The 23550-nt window shown below is 41.1% G+C and overlaps 1 protein-coding gene and 1 long non-coding RNA gene across 2 annotated transcripts; both read left to right on the top strand.

Annotated features, from left to right (window-relative positions):
• The first annotated feature begins 10679 nt into the window (after positions 1–10679).
• On the top strand, positions 10680–11894 carry LOC143127825 (nuclear apoptosis-inducing factor 1-like). Its single transcript, XM_076289541.1, has 3 exons — positions 10680–11043; positions 11337–11507; positions 11706–11894. Exons 1-3 carry the CDS (start codon positions 10680–10682, stop codon positions 11891–11893), a joined length of 723 nt encoding a protein of 240 aa, XP_076145656.1. The 3' UTR covers position 11894.
• A 1983-nt stretch (positions 11895–13877) lies between these two features.
• On the top strand, positions 13878–14942 carry LOC143127998 (uncharacterized). Its single transcript, XR_012987769.1, has 2 exons — positions 13878–14006; positions 14829–14942. It is a non-coding gene; the product is annotated as an uncharacterized LOC143127998 (long non-coding RNA).
• The last annotated feature ends 8608 nt before the right edge of the window (positions 14943–23550 follow it).

Here is a 23550-nt window from a genome sequence, read left to right as displayed (position 1 = left end):
AAGGAGTTTACAGCCAGGAGAGTCTCTGAGACCTCTGGGGCTGATTCAGAAAGCTCTTCCACGTTAAAGGAACACGCCACCCAAAATCAGTAGTGATATATGTTCTTACCGTAACTTTCACGAGTTGAGTCGTACCTCTCCCGCGTCGGTAGGTGCACTCAAACGCTCTGTCGCGCGGCGCGAATGTGTTAGCATGTTGCTATGCTAGCGGGCTCTGCCGTGGCCATAGAGAGAGGCACATAGCAGTATTCAAACACCTCCACGTTTTACCTACTTAAATACAGTTGCACGAGTAGTTGATGAAAAATGTTAGGGCACACAACATGAAACGTGACTATTTTCCAAGCGAATAAACATGAGAACTACAATGTGTGGCGCAATAGCACTTGGGAGTACTTCGACCTAGCGTGGTAATATTATTAACACCTAATTGTAGATCGATCCTATCCACCACAGAGTTTAGAATCCATGCTGGATCGACCCTCAGCCTCTCCCTCCCCTCTGAGCGAGAGAGGCACACACACTAGAGATGCGCTGATGGGCGATTATTTCAACCATAACTGCATAGCAAAACTTATCATCCATCAGCCATCCATCAGCACCAAAGTTTGTTGACCAATTTTCAAAACGGCACCTGCCCACCATCCGCTGGTTGTTTTAATGTAGGCTATATGGGTGATGCAGCGCTGCTGATGTGAGGCTAGAAAGCCCTTGCCTGTTCTAGAAAGACTGATCTAATGCAGCAAATATATTAAAAGGCAAAAGTCGTACATTGGCTAGGCCTATCCCCAGAATATCAGCAGCAAACTCAGTCTCTGTCGCGCAAAACAGTCTCCAAATAAAACGCACATCGGCCTGTTGCCTATTCTGCCAGCTTGTGACAATATATCGTCCAAAATGCTTGATTGCATTGCATTCTCCACATTTTTAGCAACATTTTCATGTACCACATCAGCATTTTTGTTCAGTGAATCTTTTGTAAATTGCTTTACAATTACCGTCGGGCCTATAGGCCTATTGCCTGCTTGCCTCAGCTTCGGTCACGTCCTTTTACAATTTTATCATTGTAATAAAAAACGCAATTTGCCACATAATTTCAGCATGCTCCTGGCCTACTAATTAATGCCTACTTTATTTTTTGCAAAAAGAAAGAAATCCTTGATAAAATAACAAGTCATTCACATTAGGCTACTTTACACACTGTTATGTCAGGTTGACTGACAAGCCTGTTCTGAAGACTCCCATTCATTTTGACTGCACGAGCGCGTCTTTTTCAGACAGACATCGCAATTCATTTTATAGCAGGCCATCGGACAAATATGACGCCTCGATATTAAAGAAACTCTGACTCCATTCATTCTGAAAGTCCACCGCACAACAATGCAACGTGCATGTTCACATTTTTAGTACCGCCAAACTTGCTTGCTTGCCTTACACATCTAAGTTTTCCGACTATTTTTCTAACCTTCTTTTTCCGCTGTGGATGTTAGTGAGTTTGTAGAAGTTTTAGCTCTTACGTTCTGAACATCTCGCACTGCCATCGCCCGATGTCATTTCTTAGTCATATCACTCTCTGTCTCTCTTTTAAATGCCTATTCCCTGAATGGTAGGCTACAATTATGTGTTTTATATATAGGCTAATATCTAAACAAAATAACCCAGGCAGTCTCATCTAGGATATAACACAGGTTGAAGTTGGTTCTATTTAGGGAGGTGAACATCTGTAGATGACTCAGAAATGACATCGGAAGACAAGGAGTGAATATGGCAAGAGGCAAGCCGAAGTCTGCTGACAAGGGCCCGACGGTAATTGTAAAGCAATTTACAAAAGATTCACTGAACAAAAATGCTGATGTGGTACATGAAAATGTAGCTAAAAATGTGGAGAATGCAATGCAATCAAGCATTTTGGACGATATATTGTCACAAGCTGGCAGAAGAGGCAACAGGCCGATGTGCGTTTTATTTGGAGACTGTTTTGCGCGAGTTTGCTGCTGATATTCTGGGGATAGGCCTAGCCAATGTACGACTTTTGCCTTTTAATATATTTGCTGCATTAGATCAGTCTTTCTAGAACAGGCAAGGGCTTTCTAGCCTCACGTCAGCAGCGCTGCATCACCCATATAGCCTACATTAAAACAACCAGCGGATGGTGGGCAGGTGCCGTTTTAAAAATTGGTCAACAAACTTTGGTGCTGATGGATGGCTGATGGATGATAAGTTTTGCTATGCAGTTATGGTTGAAATAATAGCCCATCAGCGCATCTCTAGTGTGTGTGCCTCTCTCGCTCAGAGGGGAGGGAGAGGCTGAGGGTCGATCCAGCATGGATTCTAAACTCTGTGGTGGATATGAATCTACAATTAGGTGTTAATAATATTACCACGCTAGGTCGAAGTACTCCCAAGTGCTATTGCGCCACACATTGTAGTTCTCATGTTTATTCGCTTGGAAAATCGTCACGTTTCATGTTGTGTGTCCTAACATTTTTCATCAACTACTTGTGCAACTGTATTTAAGTAGGTAAAACGTGGAGGTGTTTGAATACTGCTATGTGCCTCTCTCTACGGCCACGGCAGAGCCCGCTAGCATAGCAACATGCTAACACATTCGTGCAGCGCGACAGAGCGTTTGAGTGCACCTACCGACGCGGGAGAGGTACGACTCAACTCGTGAAAGTTACGGTAAGAACATATATCACTACTGATTTTGGGTGGCGTGTTCCTTTAAGGGCATGTCTCATGTTATAGACATGATCCTGGCAGTCCAGATGTCGGTATGGTCGTAGCGCAGACACAATATTGGAGCCCTGGTCTGTTACCCACACTACTGTACCTGTTCATCACGCTCGCATGGAAACTGAGGTTGGACACAAGCTGCTGCTGCAATTCGGTACGGATGTTGGCACCTGTCTTAGGCTCGTCAGAGGGGAACTTGGCGGTGGTGAGTACTTTACTTTTCAGCTGGAAATCTGCAGTGATATAATGACAAGTGATTGCCATGTAGCTTAGGGGCTTACTTTGCGGAAATCGTCGGTCCACATGTCAGTGGTCATGCCGACGTTAACACACTTCAGAACGTCTTTTATCTCTGCAACTAATATGTTTCGTTGTTCCACTGCCATGTCTTTGCTCCGGCGAGAGATAGTTGTGGGGTCAGGGAGCACTTTGTCGGCAGGCAAACGGCCGTATGCTGCGCCTATGTTGATCAGCTTCTGAGCTATCTTGCGAAAACTGGATCCCGCCACCGTTTCAAAAGCTCTGATGTCCTCGCAGCAGAATTCCACACACGTTACAGTGACTTCGCTTTTCACTTGAGCTGGTACTGGCTTCGTAAAAAAAGATGGCAAGGAAGGTTGTCGGCTAGCATTAAAGCAACACCAAAGAGTTTTTTGTACCTTAAAATAATGTTTCCAAAATCGTTTCAGTGGTTCATCAACTCGTAACAGGGTGAACGGCACTTTTTGCATTCGCTTCGCGGCCCTCTATCGGCTATTACCGCACTATGTAAGTTTGCTGCATCGGGTAGCGGATCTGTAGTTCGATGGAATGAGACATGAGAAACTACAAATTTCACTTGCATCTGATGTCGCAATACATCGTACTTTCATAAAATCATGCAACTTATTCTACCTTGTCTGTGGACATTGTTATTTGCAAAGCCGGTGCTGGATAAATAAATAGTGCGTGTGACAGATGAAAAGTTCTTTGGTGTTGCTTTAACAGTAACGCGAATGGTGCAGCCTTTGTCAAGATGACGCTGTAAATGCGATGATCCCGTCTTCTTGCTGTCGTAAGCAAGAATGGAGTTACAGTTTCTGCACTGTACATGACCTAAAGGTTGTTTCTCCTTGTTAGCTATGAGGTCGAAGTGCTCCCATAAAGAAATTTTCCCTCCCGAATTGGGAATTTTCAATAGCTCACCTATTAGTTAGCTAGCTGGCTTTTCAGTTTGTTCATCTTTATTGACTGACCAGAACGGAAGTGACAGATTTTTTTAGGCCTATTACGACGTGCTACGTAGCGTCTGCTTCCAAAGAAAAAGAGAAATAAAAAGCTGTGCGCGTGAATGTTTTTCTGACCTGACCTAACTGAAAAAATCATGAATACATAAAACCAACTTTAGTAGTGTCAAGCCCGAGCCCTACCCGAGCCCGTGCTATTCATTGAATTTAAGGCCCGTACCCGGCCCGAATTTGCATATTGTGTCGGGGCCATATTGTGTCGGGGCCCGGGGCCTCTACATTGGACACCATAGCAAATTACCAGCTTTGCATTGCATACTGTCAGGCTATTCCAATTGAAAACAATGTAGTCTAATTAAAGCTGTTTTTTTATTGCTAATGCTTGTACGCATCGCATGTAGTAGTTAGAACTTGGTGAGAGCCTCTAGGCAGCTATTTCCTATCCTTGGTGAGTTGCACAGTTTTGAAAACAAACGTTAAGGGTAGTTTTAAGGACATGTTTGTGCATGCCCATAGGCACCCTGAAGCAGTAAAGGCGATTCAAAACAAGTCAGAAAAGTCAAGACAGGACCAATCGTCAAAATTTCGGTGTCCACCACTCTAGTTCATCCAAAACAAACCAGAAAAGGGACTCAAAGTGCTAAATACCGGAATTATCCTTTAAGCAATGTGGCAAACACCCTTAACGAAAATGTTGCACACTGGGAACATTTACCTTAACATGCAAGCTGTAAAAAACATAGCCTATTTAGATCAACAACACCAGAATTACAGCTTCCTCTTTTGATGGTAATCATTACATAATCATGGCAGGTGTGCAAGGAATTATCTAACAACCAACAAATTCCAACTGTTTGTAAAGGTTTTCTTTTATAGCAGCTGTGTGTGTGTATGTAAAAGTCAAGCAAGCTAAAAAATGAACACAATCTCATTCTGTCAGCATGTGTAAACATGCTTAATTCCATGGTTAGCCTAAGTAACTTGTGATCTAACACTATCTAGCAAGGTAACATGTGCAGAATTAAACATAGAAAGTTAAAGGATTTGAACCTCTGTAACCTAGCAAACTATTCGCTAGTATCCATTCTAAACTCTTTATCAATCTCATTATATCTGAACACACTATGGCACAGTAGGCTAAGTAATTTGTTATGGGTTGAGTTCACACCCACTATCTTACTGTACATTGGCATTGGTAAAATATTTTCTGAACTTTTAAATGTTAAGTTCCATGTTGGTCATTCCTGTACTTTTTGCTTTGTGCTTTGGCCCTTCGTTTGGCATGCTTGACATAATTTGGCCCTTGGGCTAAACTATTTGGGGATCCCTGCAGTACAGTATCATCAGTTGTAGGATAACGGTATGGGGTCTACTGAATGCAATCTGAAGAAACATAAATTAACAACTCTGTTTCAATAGTATTATTTTTTGCAATAGTTTATTTTGCTTACCACTTATAAACATGATACAACTGACATACAGGGGCGTAGCAAGCTTTTTAAAAGTGTGGGGGTTGTGGGATAGGAAAATGAAACAATCTTGCTAAATTATAAATAACTCCCTACAGGGACGTTGTAAGTATTTTCTGAGAGGGGTGCGGACTATATTGGTGTCCGGCAGTTTCTACCCCGAAAAAAATTGAAATTCTGATTGCTAAACACACCATTTTAATGCAGTTTGCGGGACAGAAGAAGCAGTGCCCCTCATACTGTATGTGTGGCTCATGTGACATGTAGGCCTACATGATCTAACTATCACCTCACTATTTGACACTACCCTACATGGAGACATATCTCATGTTATAAATCAAGAAATCATTTCAGAAATTATGTTTTGTGCATATGGGTTAGCAGGCTACAATAAATTGCCCTAACAGACAGCAGCCTAATTTTGAGGTATCACTAATACCTAAATAAATATAATAATAAAGAATACAGAACTGTAAGCTCAAATTCAAAAACGTTTGAAGTCTACCCAAACATATATGCAAAGGGAATATAAATAAATTGTGTTGCATATAGCCAGCTTAATTCATGTCAATTTAAAGATGATGATTAGCAGTTTCTATGCTTTTTCCATTAATAGTTACAGGAAGCCACGTTGTTGTTTAAACTATTGTTGCTTCTAGCCCACGTTACAGTTTCACTTGCTGCAGGGACACACACATTGCATGAGCGCTCTATATGAGTTCTACATGCTGGAAATCTTAGTTCTCAGATGTAGAACTCAAATGTGTCTTGACGCCTCCGTTTGTAAGATCAAAATAAGATGTTCTAAATGGAACGCGATCGTAAGACATTAAGATCTCCAGTAGATGTAGCACTACGGCACACATTGACAGTGAAATCAGTTCAGACGTGTGAAGCACCGGGCATAACTTAATTTCGTGGCTACGTGGACCAGTAGCCTAGGTTAATGTTGAGGAGGCCCATAGTTTGAGAAAAGCTGCAGATCATAGACAGAGAAAGCATAATGCTCTGAGAACAGTAGCCAAAGGTCTTTCTGCACAAACAAGTGCATTGGTGCGCGCACCCCCGTATTTACTTTGACTCTTTCTCACACATTTATACAGTGTGACAAAAACTGTCAGTCAGAAAGATGCACACTTTGAATTTGATCAGAGCGGCTCTTGTTCTTCACTGGCTAACTTGATGTGATTGGCTGGATGACCATTCAATCAAATCAACAGATCTATTTGTGTCTCTTTGTGTGTGCGTTGTGGTAGATACGGTTCCAACTCTTTACGGGAGCGTTTATTTCCATATTTTACTTTCATTTTAATCTGACAAAAAGTGTGGGGGATAGAATCGTGTTCCAGCAAAAGTGTGTACGTTATAACACCCACATCCCCCACGCTTGCTACGCGCCTGCTGACATATGTAGTGTTCTTGGGGGGGTGGGGGTAGCTATTAACTAGGTTTAATACTTTTTCTGAAATAAAATGTGGGTGACCAAGAGTGGATGTTAACGTGACCCATGCTGGAGCTAACTTAATTTTGTTTACATCAAAAATTGACATTGGGTCTCCAATTTTGTATAGTCCAATCTTCTGCTACTTAACATATCTCTCTAGTCCTCAGACCTGGTGAAATATTAACCTATGTGAAGTCTGTCACATAGCCATCCATACGAGACTCTGGTAGGACCAGGCTAGGACTTGTCACCATTGTCAATGTATTTTTTGAGCTGTGAGTGTGCGCACATAGCACATGCACTACGTTGCATGTTTTGCCATTGCAAAGGGGACATGCAGGTCGTTATACGTTTCCCAAAGTATATGCACCAATAAAATAAAAATACATGAATAATAATTGCAGAAAATACAGGTTGTTCACGAGTATCAAAGCCCAAGTCCGAGTCAAGTCTGAAGTTTTTATATGAAGGTATATTGGGTGCAAAAGTGGCGAGCACATTTAACTGCAGATTTTACATGTGCACACTAAAGTCGTAAATGTGTAACAGTAAAGTTGAAGTTGTACATATTTTTTTATATCTTGTTAACACAAAATAGGGGCTACGGGTTCACAAATCCTTTTTACAGGTACACAAATCCTATCCTGTGAGTCACAACTTTCAAGAGTCATGCACTTGACACTTTTGCTCCAAACGTTGCAGCGCAGTTGGTGCGAAACACATTTGCACATCCGTGTTTCATAATCTGAGAACATGCACAACATTTGTGCATTTGTAAACCCAAATGTGAACTAATGCATCCGAAGTTGTGCATCTGTGAAATAATTTCTCATTAATAAAATTCTACAGATCGCTTTGATTTTCTTGCACGACTACAAGTCAATGGATACAAGTGCTCGAATCTGCTTCTACGAGTGACGAGTGACTTTTGCTCCTGGCTAGGTGATATAATAGGAGCAAAAAGATTTGTATGTGTGCACGTCGAGGAAATCGATCGAGAAAACAAGGCGGCCGGATCTGGATCCTGGATCGTGCTCAGACTACCATTGCCTGGTCATAAGGTAAGTAACATGATAATAATATGAAGAAAGTTTGCACCCAATATACCTTCATATTTTTAGAGATGGAGCCACAAGTCAAGTCTGAAGTCAGTTTTTTCAGAGTCTCAGCCTCGAGTCCCCATCTCTGACGTAACATACTGTAACATAACGTAACGTATCCCACTATGGCCGTAGTCAACAATGCTTAAGTACAGTACAGAGGCATTAGGCATAGACATGAGACCTGTCCGCGTGTGCGCTACATGTGGCGGTGGTCCTGGGTGCAAATCAACCATGCAACATGTGTTAGGCCACCTCGGCGGTTACTGCAGGCTTGTACCAGTCGGGGCATGAGAAATGGAGAGCAGGGTAGCTGTTGTGCCTAGACTGGGGAAAAAAAGTCCATCGGTGCTGGAGGTGTTGTAGCCTCAGGCTGTTTTCCGGTAGGGAATGAGCACAGCCGAGCTGACAGGGTGAGCCACAGGTTCTGGGACCAGTGCAGGGCCGTGGGCTTATGCCGAGCCCTTAATGTCATTGAGCACAAAGTCTAGTGTCTTTTGCAAGTCAGTGAGAGTTCGGACATCAAAGCTTCTGGCTAGTGAAGTAGCTCCCCACAGTAGACCTGTAAAAGGGTTGATGCATTGAGGGCATTGTAAGGCTTTCTTGAATGGGCCAGCTTGCTGCCAGTTGACAGAGCTTGTTGGGTGAGGTAGGAGGCTACCGCCCCATCAATGTGCTGCATAACGGTGAACCAGCACTTTTGTGATGCATAGACTGATTGTATTTGGACCTATGCATGTGCAGATTAGGGGGTGTTCTATAAATACAGTATTTCCTGAGTGAAGTTGGGGAACCCATGAAGTGGACAGTAATTCTTCAGGGTTTTGCTCCAAAGAAACAGCTGTCCATTCTGTTTTTTGCTACTAGCAGTGGTTCCAGCCAGGAGATGTAAAGCATGGGGCATCGGGACAGGTACTTTCAGTAATATGCCGCCGTTGGAATATCTTAGTTTTTTGACAGTCGTGAGAAATACTATTTAACCCTTCATAGCCCCTGAAGGGTTGGAAACTGGCGAGGCCCGGACAGTGGATGGTAGGATTCAGCAGTGGTGGGCAGTAGCTTGTTCAGTCGATCAGAGGCTTCATTCCGAAAGATGTTCGTCTTGCCGAAGATAGAATAAAAATGACTTTCTCTTGACATGCATTTATATAGGCACCAAAGATGACTTCCTATTGGTTAACATCAAGTAAACTTGACTGAAAGAGAACACTCAATTACCATTGAGATTACAAGTCAATAGTCACTTATCCTGGTATAGTACGGTGTTATGATCCACACTGATTAAACAAGACTCACCAACTCTAAGCATTCAGTGCAAAGAGATATCACTACAAATATTGCTCTAATTCTCAGCTAATGTATCACAAACTAAACAAGATGTGGGCAATTTTCATAGACACTTGAAGTGCTTATTGTAGCTGTCTTGTGTACCTTGTACCTACTGTACGCCTGCAGTGAACTTCATTTGATGTAAGTGTAAATTTGAAATTGATTCACAACCATCTCTGTTACGTAACTGGCCAAATCAATATCCCACAAGTTTGATTGACTTGATGCTATACTGCTATGAAAAAGTGATCTCTTTTTTTTTAGCAGTGTATATAAGATTAGCCATCTCTTTCTACAACAGTCGAGAACCCTTTTGCAATTATGAGTGTGTGTGTGTGTGTGTGTGTGCATGACTGTTTGTGTGCGTGTGTGGGCATGTGGGTTTGTGCATGTGGGTGTGTGTGTGCATGTATGTGTGCACATTTCAACTTCATCTGGCAACCCTTTACTCAACATCTGCACGCTGTTTTGTGTACTAAATGTACACTTAAATTAATCTATTGTAGGCCTCCCATAAATGTAATTCCACGAAACTCACGAATTCAGAGGGTGTCATAGTGACCTTACAGGTCAAATTTCGTGCAGTTCGGAACACTTCTGCCAATGATATCAGCGATTACAGAGCCACAGTTTTGTTTTTCATTTTTAATTATGTGGTAATTGATGGGAATTATTTGTATAGTCTTTTTCTTGCTCCAGACGAACTGGAGGCTTAGCTCCATTTACATAGAAAGTGCATTCAGTCTTTCTTGCTTTGATGTATTCAATGCAGATGTAGGTGTGAAATGTTCCCCACTGGGCACATTTTGGCCTGTTCCACAAGCCCTTTGTTCTGTCTTTGGAGTAGACAAAGACCATGGGCTAAACCTTAGCTGAATTATATGTTTGTGTTATTAACTGTATATGTATTCATGTTTGGTATCGTTTTTATAGTCTCAGTATAAGGAACACAATTAATTAAGTGTAAGAATGTTTAGAACATCCTGTATAACATTTCTACCTGAGGAGCCTGCCTGGTGTGTTAATGGTAGGGGGGTGTGTTCAGGGGCCTCATTACAGAAAGAATCCTAACTGCTCATCCTAACTTAAGTTAGGAAACCAAAGATAGGACAAATCCTAACTTCCTATTACAGAAGCAGTGCCTAACATTATGTCCGTTTCTTATCTTATCTGTGGCTTCCTATCTTATCTTTATTTATGAAATCCTAAATGTTCTATCAATCTGATTTTTCGACGGCTATCAACAGTTTATGTCTTTTTCTGCACTTAGAATGTGCTCGAGACTGATAGAACGCATAACTGTAACGACAAATGAGCCTAAACGTTAACGTTAAAGCTATAACGAAAAAGTTAAACGAAACAGCAAGCTAAGGTCATGGCTGGTCCAGATAAGAAGAGGAGGGCTTTTAATTTCAGCCAAGACGAGTTGGAGGCATTAGTTCAGGCGGTGGAAGACAGGAAAACTGTATTGTTCGGAAAATTTTCAATGACCGTAACGGCGCAGTCTAAAGACAGACACTGGAAAGAGGTGGCGGACTCTGTCTCAGCGGTTTGTGGGATGCTGAGGACGGTGGAGAGTACTAAGAAAAAGTGGTCTTCTCTAGCAAGTGATGCTAAGATCAGGGGGGTCTTACAAAGGAGGGACCAAGCAAAGACGGGGGCTGGTTTGCCCGAAGTGAAGCCCCTAACCTCACTGGAGGAGAAGATCCTGGCCGTCATGGGTCAAGTTTACACCGAAGGTAAGTTGATTTCAGCACTAGCTTCCATCGCAAATTAGCCAGCTGCTAGCTAGTGCTACGATGTAACGATGATAATCTAAAATGTAGCAGCGTAGCAGCTACCTGCTAGTGCCAGCGCTATCGATAACTGGCTTGGAGGAGTGGCTACATAGTAACCCTAGAATAGGGCCACCAGAAGCTACATGTTACTTGTGTCGAACCAGACAAAATACAGTCTATGTAGGCCTATGTAGACCGCAAAAGAAAAGCCAACGCTGACAACTCCCTAACGTGAAATCATTTGTGTATCATAGGCATTGCAACCGGCACGGAGGTGGGACTGGATGAGCTGTGTGAGCAGAAAAGTGGCGAGGTGTGTCAGTCGACATCGTCTGACCCTGAGTCGAGAAGGGTCATATTAACGCTGATGGATTCAGAGTGTGACACTATGAATCTGCCACCAGCAATGGTCATCCCATCACCTGGTAAGTCGAATTCAACGTTGATGGTAATTTAAAATAAATAGGCTATGAGGTGCATTTTCACAATGATGCTGTCTCAACTGTAGGCTACTCCTTAAAAACAGTTGAGGTATATAATGTCCCGTTTAGTCTATGCGGTTCACTGAAAGGTGCCTATAGGTTCTGAATCTAAGATTCACAGTTTTTGATTCTTCTCTACAGCTAAAAAGAAGAAGCACATAGGCCTACAAGAGGAGCTTCTGGAGTTGGAGAAGGAGAAGCTGTGGGTAATGAGAGAAAAGGTCAATATTGATAAGGAGAGACTGCAATTGGAAAAAGAAAAATTCGAATTCATGAAGGAGTATGTAAAAAATCGAGGGAACAACATTGTTGATCTCTCTGAACTATAAAAAAAAAAAGCACACTTATTTAAATTTATTTATTTAATATTGTCAAAAATAAATATTTGAAATCAAAACTGCAATGTTTTGTCTTTAATTATCTTGTAAAATAATGTGCAATTAAGTTGTTTCTGGCGGTTCTGCCAGTCTGTGCACCATCATGTAGGCCTATGCCATCATGGCCTTCCTCCTCATCTTCAACCGGGATGTTTTCAGGGTCCGGGAGATTAGCCATCCTGCATATGTTGTGCAGCACAGCAGTGGCCTTTACAAACATCACCACTCTCTCAGGGGAATACTGAAGATATCCCCCACTCTTATCATGGCATCTCCATCTACAACAACATAAATTAACCAGCAGTGCACCAATTAACCAGTTAGTTTGTATTGCCATCATGGTAACATGCTTTACTTTTTGGTATGATGTTATAGTCCATATTAATATTAAATAATATTAAACTTATACATTTGCTACATTGCTTTTGAAATGTATAGTTTAACACTAGCTTCTTCTTCAGGGTTACTACACACTCCTTATCTACACTATTGAATGCAACAAAGCAGTATGTCTCACCTTCCTTTCCATATACCATAAAGCCTCTCCTGACGGCTACGGCACCTTTTGTGTGCCACATTATACTTCCTCTCTGCCTCTGTCTGCTCATTCATGACTGGTGTCATTAGGTAGGGTTTCAAGGGGTATCCCGAGTCTCCCAAAAGCCATCCACTTGCCCTGCCCTCACTCAGGTAAGCATTGATATCACTGTAAATGGGCACATTTCATATTTTAAATAGTATTTGAGTGGAGCCTATAATGAAGTCTGTAAAACAATAATTTATGTTAGTGTCAAGGACCTACCTGGTGTTGAATATGAATGAATCGTGGATGGATCCAGGCCACTTTGCCAACAAATGCCGTATAACCATATTTTGGTCCCCTATGGCCTGAACGTTAATGGCATGGTATCCTTTACGGCACACGTATGCCGGCTCACTTGGGCCACTTGGAGCTTTGATTGGAAAAAGTGACCCATCTATAAGCCCAATTACCCCTGGCATTCCACTCTGTTGTAAAAACTCCTCCTTTATCCGCAGAAGCTCTTCTCCACGCGGAAACTGAATATAATTTGGTGCCAGATTGCAGATGGCTTTGGTGACTTCCATGAGGTTGCGTGAAATACACGGCTGTGACACCGAAGACAGGCTTGCAACCTCAGTCTGGAAGTCACCCTTGGCAAAAAAACGCAGAGCATTTGTTACCTGCACAAGCACTGGCAAGGCTCCATGTCTCCTTGTAGGCCTCTCCAGAACTGGACGTAGTTCTTCCACCAAAGTCAAAATTAAATGTCTTGGCAGACGATAAAATGAAATTAAAACACGGTCCGGAAAATGTAACACATCATTATGCGGTCTAAGTAGCCTTTCTGCCATTACATTTCTGTTAATGTGTTCATCTTCATTGTCAAAGATACCTACAAGCAGTGCTGCTGCCATATTTTTTTCAGTTAGTGACAGTTATTTTGATTTAGGACAGGGTGAATGGCAACCTAACTTAGGCATCCTAAGTTAGGAATTTCCTAACTTAGGATGATTCTGTAATGGCTAAATTCCTATCTTAAGATAAGATAGGATCTCATCCTAAGTTAAGTTAGGAAACCTGCTTCTGTAATACCAAAACCCCTAAATGCCTTCCTAACTTAAGTTAGGATAGGATTTCAGAGTTAGGAAGTTTCTGTAATGAGGCCCCAGGTGTGTGTAGGTGTGTCTGGGTGTGGCTGACGGAAACGGCGGGAAGAGGAAGCCAATCAGAGGACGTTGTACCCACACTCTAAAAAATACTGGGTTATTTTCTCAACCCAAACGTTGGGTTGAGGCTGTCAGGGCATTTTGTGGGGTTGTTTTTACTCATGTTGGGTTATTTTCTGTAACCCAGCTTGTTGGGTTGATAGTTTAGGACAGCGCCCCTCCTCTCTCCCACCTGACGTGGAGTACACTACCCAGCCCCTGGGTGACTTTAACACAGCTGCATAGTTATTTGAGAGTTCGAAAAAACATCGTTATTCTTCCAACCGTCCAGTCCACCAGCTGTCAGCATGCAATGGAAATCAGGCGATTTCGTAAGGTATGTATCTTTAACTTTTTTTTTAAAATGACTGATTTTAAAAGTCCACCCAGAGATGTAGAAGCTACCCTTCATGATATGAATGGATATTCTGCCTGCCAATTTCGTTCAGCCTCAAACAGGTTAACAATTGTGTCATTCATGCTAACTAACGTTAGCTAACATTAACTTACAATTACTGTTCATGTTAAATATACACAAAGACAGACTCATAAAAACATAGTTCTTTGTTCACTGGGTATGAACTGCTGACAGAAACAAAACGAACTTTTACAACGAACTAAAATGAGCATACCAAGCTGGTTGACATTAGCAGACCATATAGCTAGCATCAATGCTAATTAAATATGCTTTGTGGTGGTTGTAGCCTAGACTATGGTTGCAGCTAACGTTTGTCAGCTAATATTAGCCAACACAGTTGAAGTAATGTTAGTCTCTTCACAAGCCACACATACGGTAATAATAATGGCAAACAACATCTTATTAATTCATTCAGGGTAGCTTCATATTATAGCCATGTAACTTAACATTACTGGGTGTTTTTGGTTGTAGCAGAGAAGACGGGTTCTGGTTGTAGTAGCACTATCAGACAGTCTTTTAGATAACGTTACCCGGTAACGTTAGCATCTAGAACTAGCTGCTAGAAACTACAAGTTATTATAACTGCATAGGTGGTCATGGTTTCCGAGTGTGTTGCGCTAATATTTTGTCTCCTGGTGAATTTTTAATGTTTGTCAACATCATTCAATGATAATGGTTCATGAAAATCTTGAGATAAAGTTCTGTAAATAACAGTGATTAATATTTTTCTTTGATTCACAGGGGTGATCCCCAAAACGGACGGTGGAATCTGCCTGCCTTCATGGAAGTATCACAAGCTTTTTCTAGCTATCTGTTCAAAAAATAAACTGCCAAATAAATAAATGTCGAACTGTTTTATTTCATTGCATGGCTATTGTTGCCCATTGGATGGATTTTAAAACATTATATTGTAACATTAATGATTTGCAAACATGTATTTGAATTATTATAAATTAATAGTGATTGGATTAAGGAGAAAAATAAGATACTTAGAATAACCCATAAATTAGGTCAGCATAACCCAGAGATGACAGTGAAAATAATAAATCCTGGGTTGTATAAGATAGCCTACCCAACAATTATGTAGGTTTAACCTAACAGTTTTGTTACGATAACCCAATGTTTGGGTTAGACTATCAACCCAACTCATTGGGTTGACCGAACAACCCAATTTTCGGGGCTAATATAACTCAGTGCTGGGCTCGACCACTATTTACCCAGTGGATGGGTTGAAATTGGGTTGTTTTTAACCCAATGTTTTTTAGAGTGCATGATCACCACGTGGACCGCACCCTTGCAAATTGAGCATAAAAGGCCGGCCTCTTCCTGTAGTCTTTAGAATTAAAGTTGAAGCTTCCGAGCTGAAAGCTGTATTCTCCCTTGATGCGCGTTATTGTAAAGTAAAGCCTGAATCTTGGATATCTGGAATACTGCCGAAGTCTGCTGTGTTTTTGTCAAGTAATTACATCCACCTACAATTACTTTCATGCTTTACCGTAAATGAGGTCTAAATGTCAGTCTACTACACTCTGTGCTACAGAGGGTTCAGGTTGAGCCAAGGTTTTGCCGTCTTGTCTATACCATCGCTGACAAACTGCCCATTGCTATATCACCCAATAGCCTACAATAGTCAGTTCTGCTGTAGCTTACCACTCCAGCTGATTAGCTTCTATGGCGGCGATTACTAATCCTAATCATAATTGTGGCAACACCGTTACCTTAGACTACGACTATGGTCAATAAGTACATAGTAGGCTATGCGGATCAGAGCATAACAATTTATTTGTCAGGTATAAGTTACTCATCCAATACATTTTAGAAGTACATCTAAATGAGTAATGTGAAAGTTACGAAAACAGGTTAAAAGAACATTTAGGAAACCATATGAAGCAATTAGAGAATGAACATACCAGCTCAGAGGATGATGGCTACACACCAAGGTGGTGCGGGAGAATCTGACTACAGAATGGCTCCTAGAATGATCTGTGAACTTCCCTTAAATAGGCTACCCAGTTTGTGATTGGTTACATTGATATGGATCACATGATTGGAGGTCAGCTGATTTGGGATCCCCTGAGGAGTACTTTGATGAGACTTGAGACCATTGTTGTAGTGAGAGTGAATAAATCAAGACATGACAAGGTATACATTTGATTACATTTCCTGTCCCTATAGTTAACTGCTCCTGTGGACATGTGACAGTAGGCCCACAATAGGCCCACACTTAGTAGTTGATCAAGAGTCCATATATGATTGAAAGGATTATCATCAGCCTGGTAATTAGGATCCTTACAGTTCTGAGAAGCAGAATGACTCCAAGACTAAAGTTATCACCACACTTAATCTCCACAGACCTACACAGGGCATCCTTATCAGGACAAAAGGAGGTAATGGGAGTGTGTTTATCAGACTACTCACATTATTTTACAATTCTACAACTGAGACCCTTTTACTTCTCACACTGAAACATTCAAAATGACATCAAACACAGCTGAATTATTAGTTCTTATTTGACAGATACATTTCAGTTTTCAGTAGTTGAGTTCAGGAGGAGTTCCTGGTTGAAAAGAGGGGAGAATAGGGTGCCGGGGACCAAGGCCAAATGCAGGAGCGTGCGGTCCATGTGGGCAGGTGGGGCAGCGAACTACCTGAAGCATCCTCCACAAAAAATAGTTCCTCAGTAAATCATTGCTCCAAGTCTACTTTTAATAATGTGATTGTCACATTAATTATCTATAAATATTCTCGTTGAGTTTAATATGTCTTGCAATGTTGGGGCAGGGCACCTCGACGATCGCATTCCTCAATATATTTATCGCATAACCCTGGCGGCTTCAATAAGGATTGCAATCCACGCTAAAAGACGCCTGTATGGTCGTAAAGTAGTCTGCCCCATGGTCATATTCTAGAACTGCTCAAATTATTCCGCCAGTAGGCCATTTCAAGATGCAGAAATGGCGAGTAGTGTTGCACCTGTTAACCGTGTTGAGTTTCTGTTAAAAAAAAAAAAAAACAATTTGAGAGGTTGAAATTAGAAGATAAGTTAGCTAACCCTGGTGTCTTCCTTGGTTTTGTAGCTAGTGGATTTAATAGCATCTTTTGACAGCACAAAAACGAGAAGGCAACGGTGTTCAAAGGTATGACAGGCTACTGCATTCAGAATGAGCTATATCCTATAATATAGGCCTAGTTCTACAGCGAGTGGTCAGACAATTATCCATAACAAAAATATAAAGATATCTATAAAAATATTAGATAGGGGGGTGCTGTGGTGCAGCAGGCTACAGCGCCTGTACCATATATGGGTCCAAGTGCCCACGGGGACCCAGGTTCAAATCCGACCTGCGGTCATTTCCCGATCCCACCCATCTCTCTCTCCCAGTTGCTTCCTGTCACTCTCCACTGTCCTATCAGAATAAAGGCAAAAAAGCCCCAAAAATATACTAAAAAAACAAACAAACAAAAAAAAACAAATGAATAAAAAAAAATTAGATAGTTAGCAGGCCAGACAGAACACAAAAAAAATAGTTTTGTTTACCCATAGTAACAACATTGCTATGCTTCGCTGGTTAAACATGATGAGAACGGTGCAAACTTAACTGATGGGTTACTGATCTACAATTTTAATCCACTGATATTTCTGACTGTGACATGATTTAAGCATACAGCAAAGTCCTAGCCTGGGTTTTCCCATGCTGCCTTGCGCGCGCGATTTAATTCACGCTGCTAGGCAGCCTGGATACCATGGAGCAAATTTTCGCCTCAGTTAGGGGACCAATCACAGAACGGAGGGAGGGCAGTAAGACGATGACGACACACCGTAGCCGTTATGAGCTACGTACAGAAGCATTTGATAGACATTCGTAGCGCCCAATAAACGGCTCTGGGCATTCGTAAACCACGTTTCAAATTGCAAACACTTAATTTCAACATTTATTTATTTATTTAGCCTAGTTACTCTGCTCGCTCCCACTTCCAATCGTTTGTTTTATATAGGCTACTGTATATCATGAAACACGTTTGTTTGAGTCATGCCTTTTGATTTTAGCCTGGGTGTTCCCATGCTGCCTTGCGCGCGATTTGATTCACGCTGCTAAGGCAGCCTGGAGACCATGGAGCAAATTTTCGCCTGAGATAGGAGACCAATCACAGAACAAGGGGGAAAGCAAGACGATGATGAGCTATGCACAGATGCATTTGATAGACAACCGTGGCACCCAATAAACGGATCTGGGCATTTTTTTCAAATATGAGAAAATTAACGTTTGGTTCCCAGACCACGTCTCATTGAGAAGTGGTGGCGCTAGCCAGGCTATTTTGATTTGGGAGACTGCAACATACTTCTGTCCGCTAAAACACTTTCATTATTGCTGCGCAAGATCAGGGGCCTGTACTACGAAGCGGGGTTACTGGCTTATCTGGGTAACTTCGAGAGTAACTTGATCACGTGTGGCGTAACTTCCTGATTAACCCGTACTATGAAAGGTGGATAGGTTTTAACCGAGGTATGCTGCCATGGCAATTTACGCTGCATCTCAAACCTGCTCCGAGCAGGTTATGTTCTTGGTTAACCCGAGGTTTCCGTTAACCACACCCTTTATAAGTACCACCCCTCCACTAACAATAGACCTCTGAAGTTCGCCTACAAAAAAGCTGCCATCTTTGACATCCGGTATCTGGCGATTTTTCCTATGGGAAAATAACATGGGGATTTTGAATAATCGCACCTGTTAAAGTCTCGTGGGGATGAAAAAGTCTGAAATACAGACGTTTTCCTGAACACACTTTTGTCCTCTGCCTTCGAGTGGATACTGTGATCTCCGGTAAGTGAAGGCGGCACACTTAGATTTTTGCTACTCCAGAGCTAACTTGCAATGCAATTTGCCATAGGTAGTTAGCTTCAATTAACAACCGGATCTCCTTATATGGGCAAAGATGGCCGTTTTGGATCTTTTTTGTAGGCGAACTTCAGAGGTCTATTTCTCCCGAGACATGTCGGCGTACCTGGATGATCCATATGACATTGGAGCGCAAATCGTGAGGGGCTCTCTTCGCAGGGCGAGGGGTTTTAGAGACCGCCATATATATATATATATATATATATATATATATATATATATATATATATATTATCTATGAAGATATAGATTGTCAGCCGAGGGAATTCGTTATCTTTGTCAGATGATCTAGGCAAAAATCTCTAATGTGACCCCATAGCAATGCCCTTACGTGAGCATTCATGTATTCCATCTAATCGGTTATGCTGAACATCTGAGCAAGAATAGCCTAGGCCTACTGTATGTCCTAAAATAAATCGGACATAGCCTAAGCCTAGCCTACAGTATGCTGAACATCTGAGCAAGAATAGCCTAAAATAATTCGGACATAGCCTACAGTAGGCCTAATAAATTAAAATCACCATTTTAACAAACTTGTTGTTGAATTGAATGTCATATTACTGTACCCTGCACATAAAGGCTACACATTTCCACAGCACCAGAATCCGACCGAATGCCTCCCTCAACCCCTTCCATAATCGGCCTTCCACTATTATTTGCGATGGCCAACTCCTCTGCTACTGTAAAACACTCTGGTGCCTTACAGTAGTGTTCAAAGACACCTTTTTCTTGTTAGCTGTAAAACAGAGGCCAAGTGAAGGCTATAAGCATACTAGGCCTAGCCTACATGTTTTCATAATTAAGAAATATTAATGCAAGCTATGACTATATAAACCACTATTCTGAATAATGTGTTTGTGTTTCATTTTCACCTGCTGCCATGTGCGTTTGGCAATGGTGTTGCATCTGAAATGTTCACAGGATTAGGCATACACTAAATCAGTCAATGGGCTAAACATTCAATTATCCTTATTACTGTAATCTATATGCCCACTTCTAAATTGTGTTGCATCTGTAGGCATTTCTATGAACTCAAAATAGGCAATTTAATTATTTCAACTCATTTAATACATTCCGCAAGCTATTAATCCTCCGTATTTGAAGAACATGTGGAAATAAAACTTTACTTTTACCGATATGCAATACGTTGCCAACAGCCTTGCCTTGCTTTGTTCACTGCCGACGTATTTGATTTTTGTCGTAGAGTGGGTTTTAATTCCTCATAACTTGTTATAATAATTGTGCATTCCTCATCCGTAAAATAAGGTGATCGCGTCATCAATGAAAGTGGTGATTTGCGCTGCAACCCGCCCCTTTTATGTGAACGTTAACTGAGGTTTAATGAGGTTAACCCCGGCTCAACAAATCAACTTCATAATCAGCGTCGTAGTACCGATTAACACCACTTAAGATAACCAGGTTTTGTCAACCCCGGTTTAACAAAGTAACCCTGGGTTAGGCTACATCTGGGTAGGTTAAGCTCCCTTCGTAGTACAGGCCCCTGGTTAAGCCGTACACGCGCTGTCTGTCTCTTGTCTCTCCAGCAAAACACTGCACACATAAAACCAGAATAGGCTATTAAACATCAACATATTTTTCTTTAGCCTGTATGGGTTTTTTTTATTTGGGAGACTTTCCAAGAAACGTCCGTCTGCTAAAACACTTTGGATACCAGTGCACGTTGGCGCAATTACTGTAGGCTACTGTACGCGCGCTATAGCTTGCTCGTTGTCTGTCCAGCTGCACGGGAGGTTTAGACACAATTCAGATACAGTTCAGAACGATGTATATGAAATATATTTTGGGGGAAACGTGTTGCTTCTGGTAATTTGACGTTAGCAGTTGTGTTGTCATGCTGAAAGTGCTGTATTTTTCAGCGACAGTATAGTTTTCTTTCCGGTACGGCGTACCCTCTCCAAATATTTTAGTGGTACTCCGTACCGGCCAGTACCGGCTTACTTTCACCCCTGTGTTTCTCACTATTGAGAAAATTAACCATTTCATGATAGTAAGCCATTTTGAACAAAGAGTATGTCACAGCTCAACGGTGCACCTGCCCTTGAATAGTGCAGCATTCTAATCTACAATGATAAAACATAGTCACGACTCATTTCAGTCTTTCAGTTGCACATTTAATATATGCCCATTTAAAGGTACAGTAAGGAATTTTGTTTGTGTGTGCTTATGTTTACATTTAAATTTATTAGCAGAAGCTTTTGTGCAAAAAACATACATTATGTTTTAACCAAGGACCAAACGAAACATGCCAGAGAAGTTGCTCACCCCTACCTCTAGTATTCCAGAAAAATTCCACGCAGGGTATTGGGGGTGGGGCAGCCCCCACTTTGTTTCTAGTTTTAGGAGACTGAACTGCCTACAGACATTTTTACAGTGTACTCACGGAATAGACAGAAAGTGGTCATGAGGAGATGATTGCTGGATGTGATAAAACATGTTGGGCTTGAAATCAGATAAAATCCCTGACTGCACCTCTAAAAGGCTGGAACTAAAAAAAAGATGTTGTATTATCATTTTTAAAAATGGCATTTATGAAGAAAAACTAAACCAAAAAATAGAACATCAGCATTGAAATCAGCTTTTGACAGTGAAATTACACTTTGATTTTTTTGTACTTTCTTTGTCTCATGTCAGCCATATTCAGTGTCTTTATTTTTTTATTTTACGTTGTATGTTTTTCTGTTAGCAGTTTTTTTGTTTTTGTTGTGGTGATGGAAGGGTAGTTACTTGATGATTTGCAAAAACAGATTACTGGTTCTGATAGAGACCAAAGTAAGTCATGATAGGCAAAAGGAAGCTGTCTGACCCTGAATCTTAAAATACTCTACATTTAAAAAGTCACTAGAGGAAACACTAGTTAACTTATTTGGATGCAGTCTTTGTCTTTGACTCCAGGACATATCAGAGGAACAAGTGTCTTCAGCGGTGGAATATTATAAAATGTACAAAGATGTTGTTTATTTTGAGCATCATAAAATGATAATGTGTGTTTGTCACAGTCTAAATACACTCCAAGTGTGTTAAACTCTTTTGCCACTGGTATAGGGGTTGTGGGCTCAGTGTTGGCAAAATAACCTGTTTCTTTCTTATAATGGAGGACCCAGAAGCCATATTCTGGACTTAAAGGGGACTTCACTTCACTTACTGCTGCTGCTGCTGAACACACTCCTACATACCAGAACTGTCTGTTGTACAGGTGTTGTGATGCAATACCCATAACTCCAGAGTATCCTGTGATTTCCCAGTAGTGCTGGTGTGAGCTGAGTCTCTCATTACACAGAACATGAGGACGGTGGTCCCCCTGAGCAGCCTGCTTCTTTGGATCAGAACATGTGACTGATTTTCCATTCTTTGTTATTGTCAGGAAGGTCGGAGCTATTGTAGCATCCAGAGTGAGTTTCACTATGGGGGTAAAAAAGGATTGAATTATGTAAGCAATATTATGAGATCTAAATTGATCTGTATAAACACTATTCCGTTTTAATAAGGAGAATACAGAATCCCCCTTCATAATTCATTTGAACATTTACCTCCACTTCCTTTCACCATATCCAGTTCTGTTTAAATAGACAGACAGATAAGTCTTTTTAGTTTTATCAATTATTGTTGACAATAAAAATAAGATACAAATGTGTACATTTACCTGGTATTTTTATGATCTGAGCATCTGTCATGGTTGATGAGTTATTCGTAACTGTGTGAAAATAACTTCAATGTAGTCTTTTTTGATGGCATGTGTATTTTTATATTCAGTCATGTATTGCAACATTGTATTCAGTATGATGCCTGACACTCATAAAATACTTACCTGCTGTAACTGTATTTGTCGCTTTCTCTGCTGTTTGCACTTTTTGCTCAGTTGGATCTATTTGACAGAGAAGTCATTTCATATTTTAGTCTTAAATATATGGAGATCTGAGTTTCATTTCAGAGAGCGAGTGTGTGTGTGTATGTGTGTGAAAGGTGAGATTCTAGCTTTTGTGTGCAATCATGCTTGTTTGCAATCATATGGTTTAACAGTTTTAGAGAGATGATTTAAAGCTTCCTGTCTCAAGTGAGACATCTAAAAAAAAACACCACTTTTGCATGATGCTGTAAGTGAATCAGGAAGAAGGATATGACAAAGTGCTGGACATGTGGACCATAAAAAGCAAAATGGAGGATGTCTGCAGGAGGATGCTTTAGGTTGTCTTATACTTTCATTATCACCACCAAGGAGATTATATTTGTAGTGAAATGTGTGCTATCATGCGTGCTTCAAGGTAGTATAAAAAACAAACATACATTGGAGTGGAGTTATCTCCTCTGCGTAGAAGAGAAGGAAAAAGATGATGATGGTAATGGTGGTGATTACGATGATGATGATGATGATGATGATATTGGTGGTGATTACGATGATGATGATGATGATGATATTGGTGGTGATGACGATGATGATGATGATGATGATATTGGTGGTGATGACGATGATGATGATGATGATGATATTGGTGGTGATGACGATGATGATGATGATGATGGTAATGGTGGTGATTACGATGATGATG

Source organism: Alosa pseudoharengus, unplaced genomic scaffold (assembly GCF_046254945.1).
Source record: "Alosa pseudoharengus isolate Yale_2024_CS ecotype anadromous, Long Island Sound unplaced genomic scaffold, YU_APseudo_1.1 YU_APseudo_1.1_scf_17, whole genome shotgun sequence".
Lineage (NCBI taxonomy): Eukaryota > Metazoa > Chordata > Actinopteri > Clupeiformes > Clupeidae > Alosa > Alosa pseudoharengus.
Note: the sequence above shows the minus strand (reverse complement) of the source record. Positions and strands in the feature narration are given on the sequence as shown.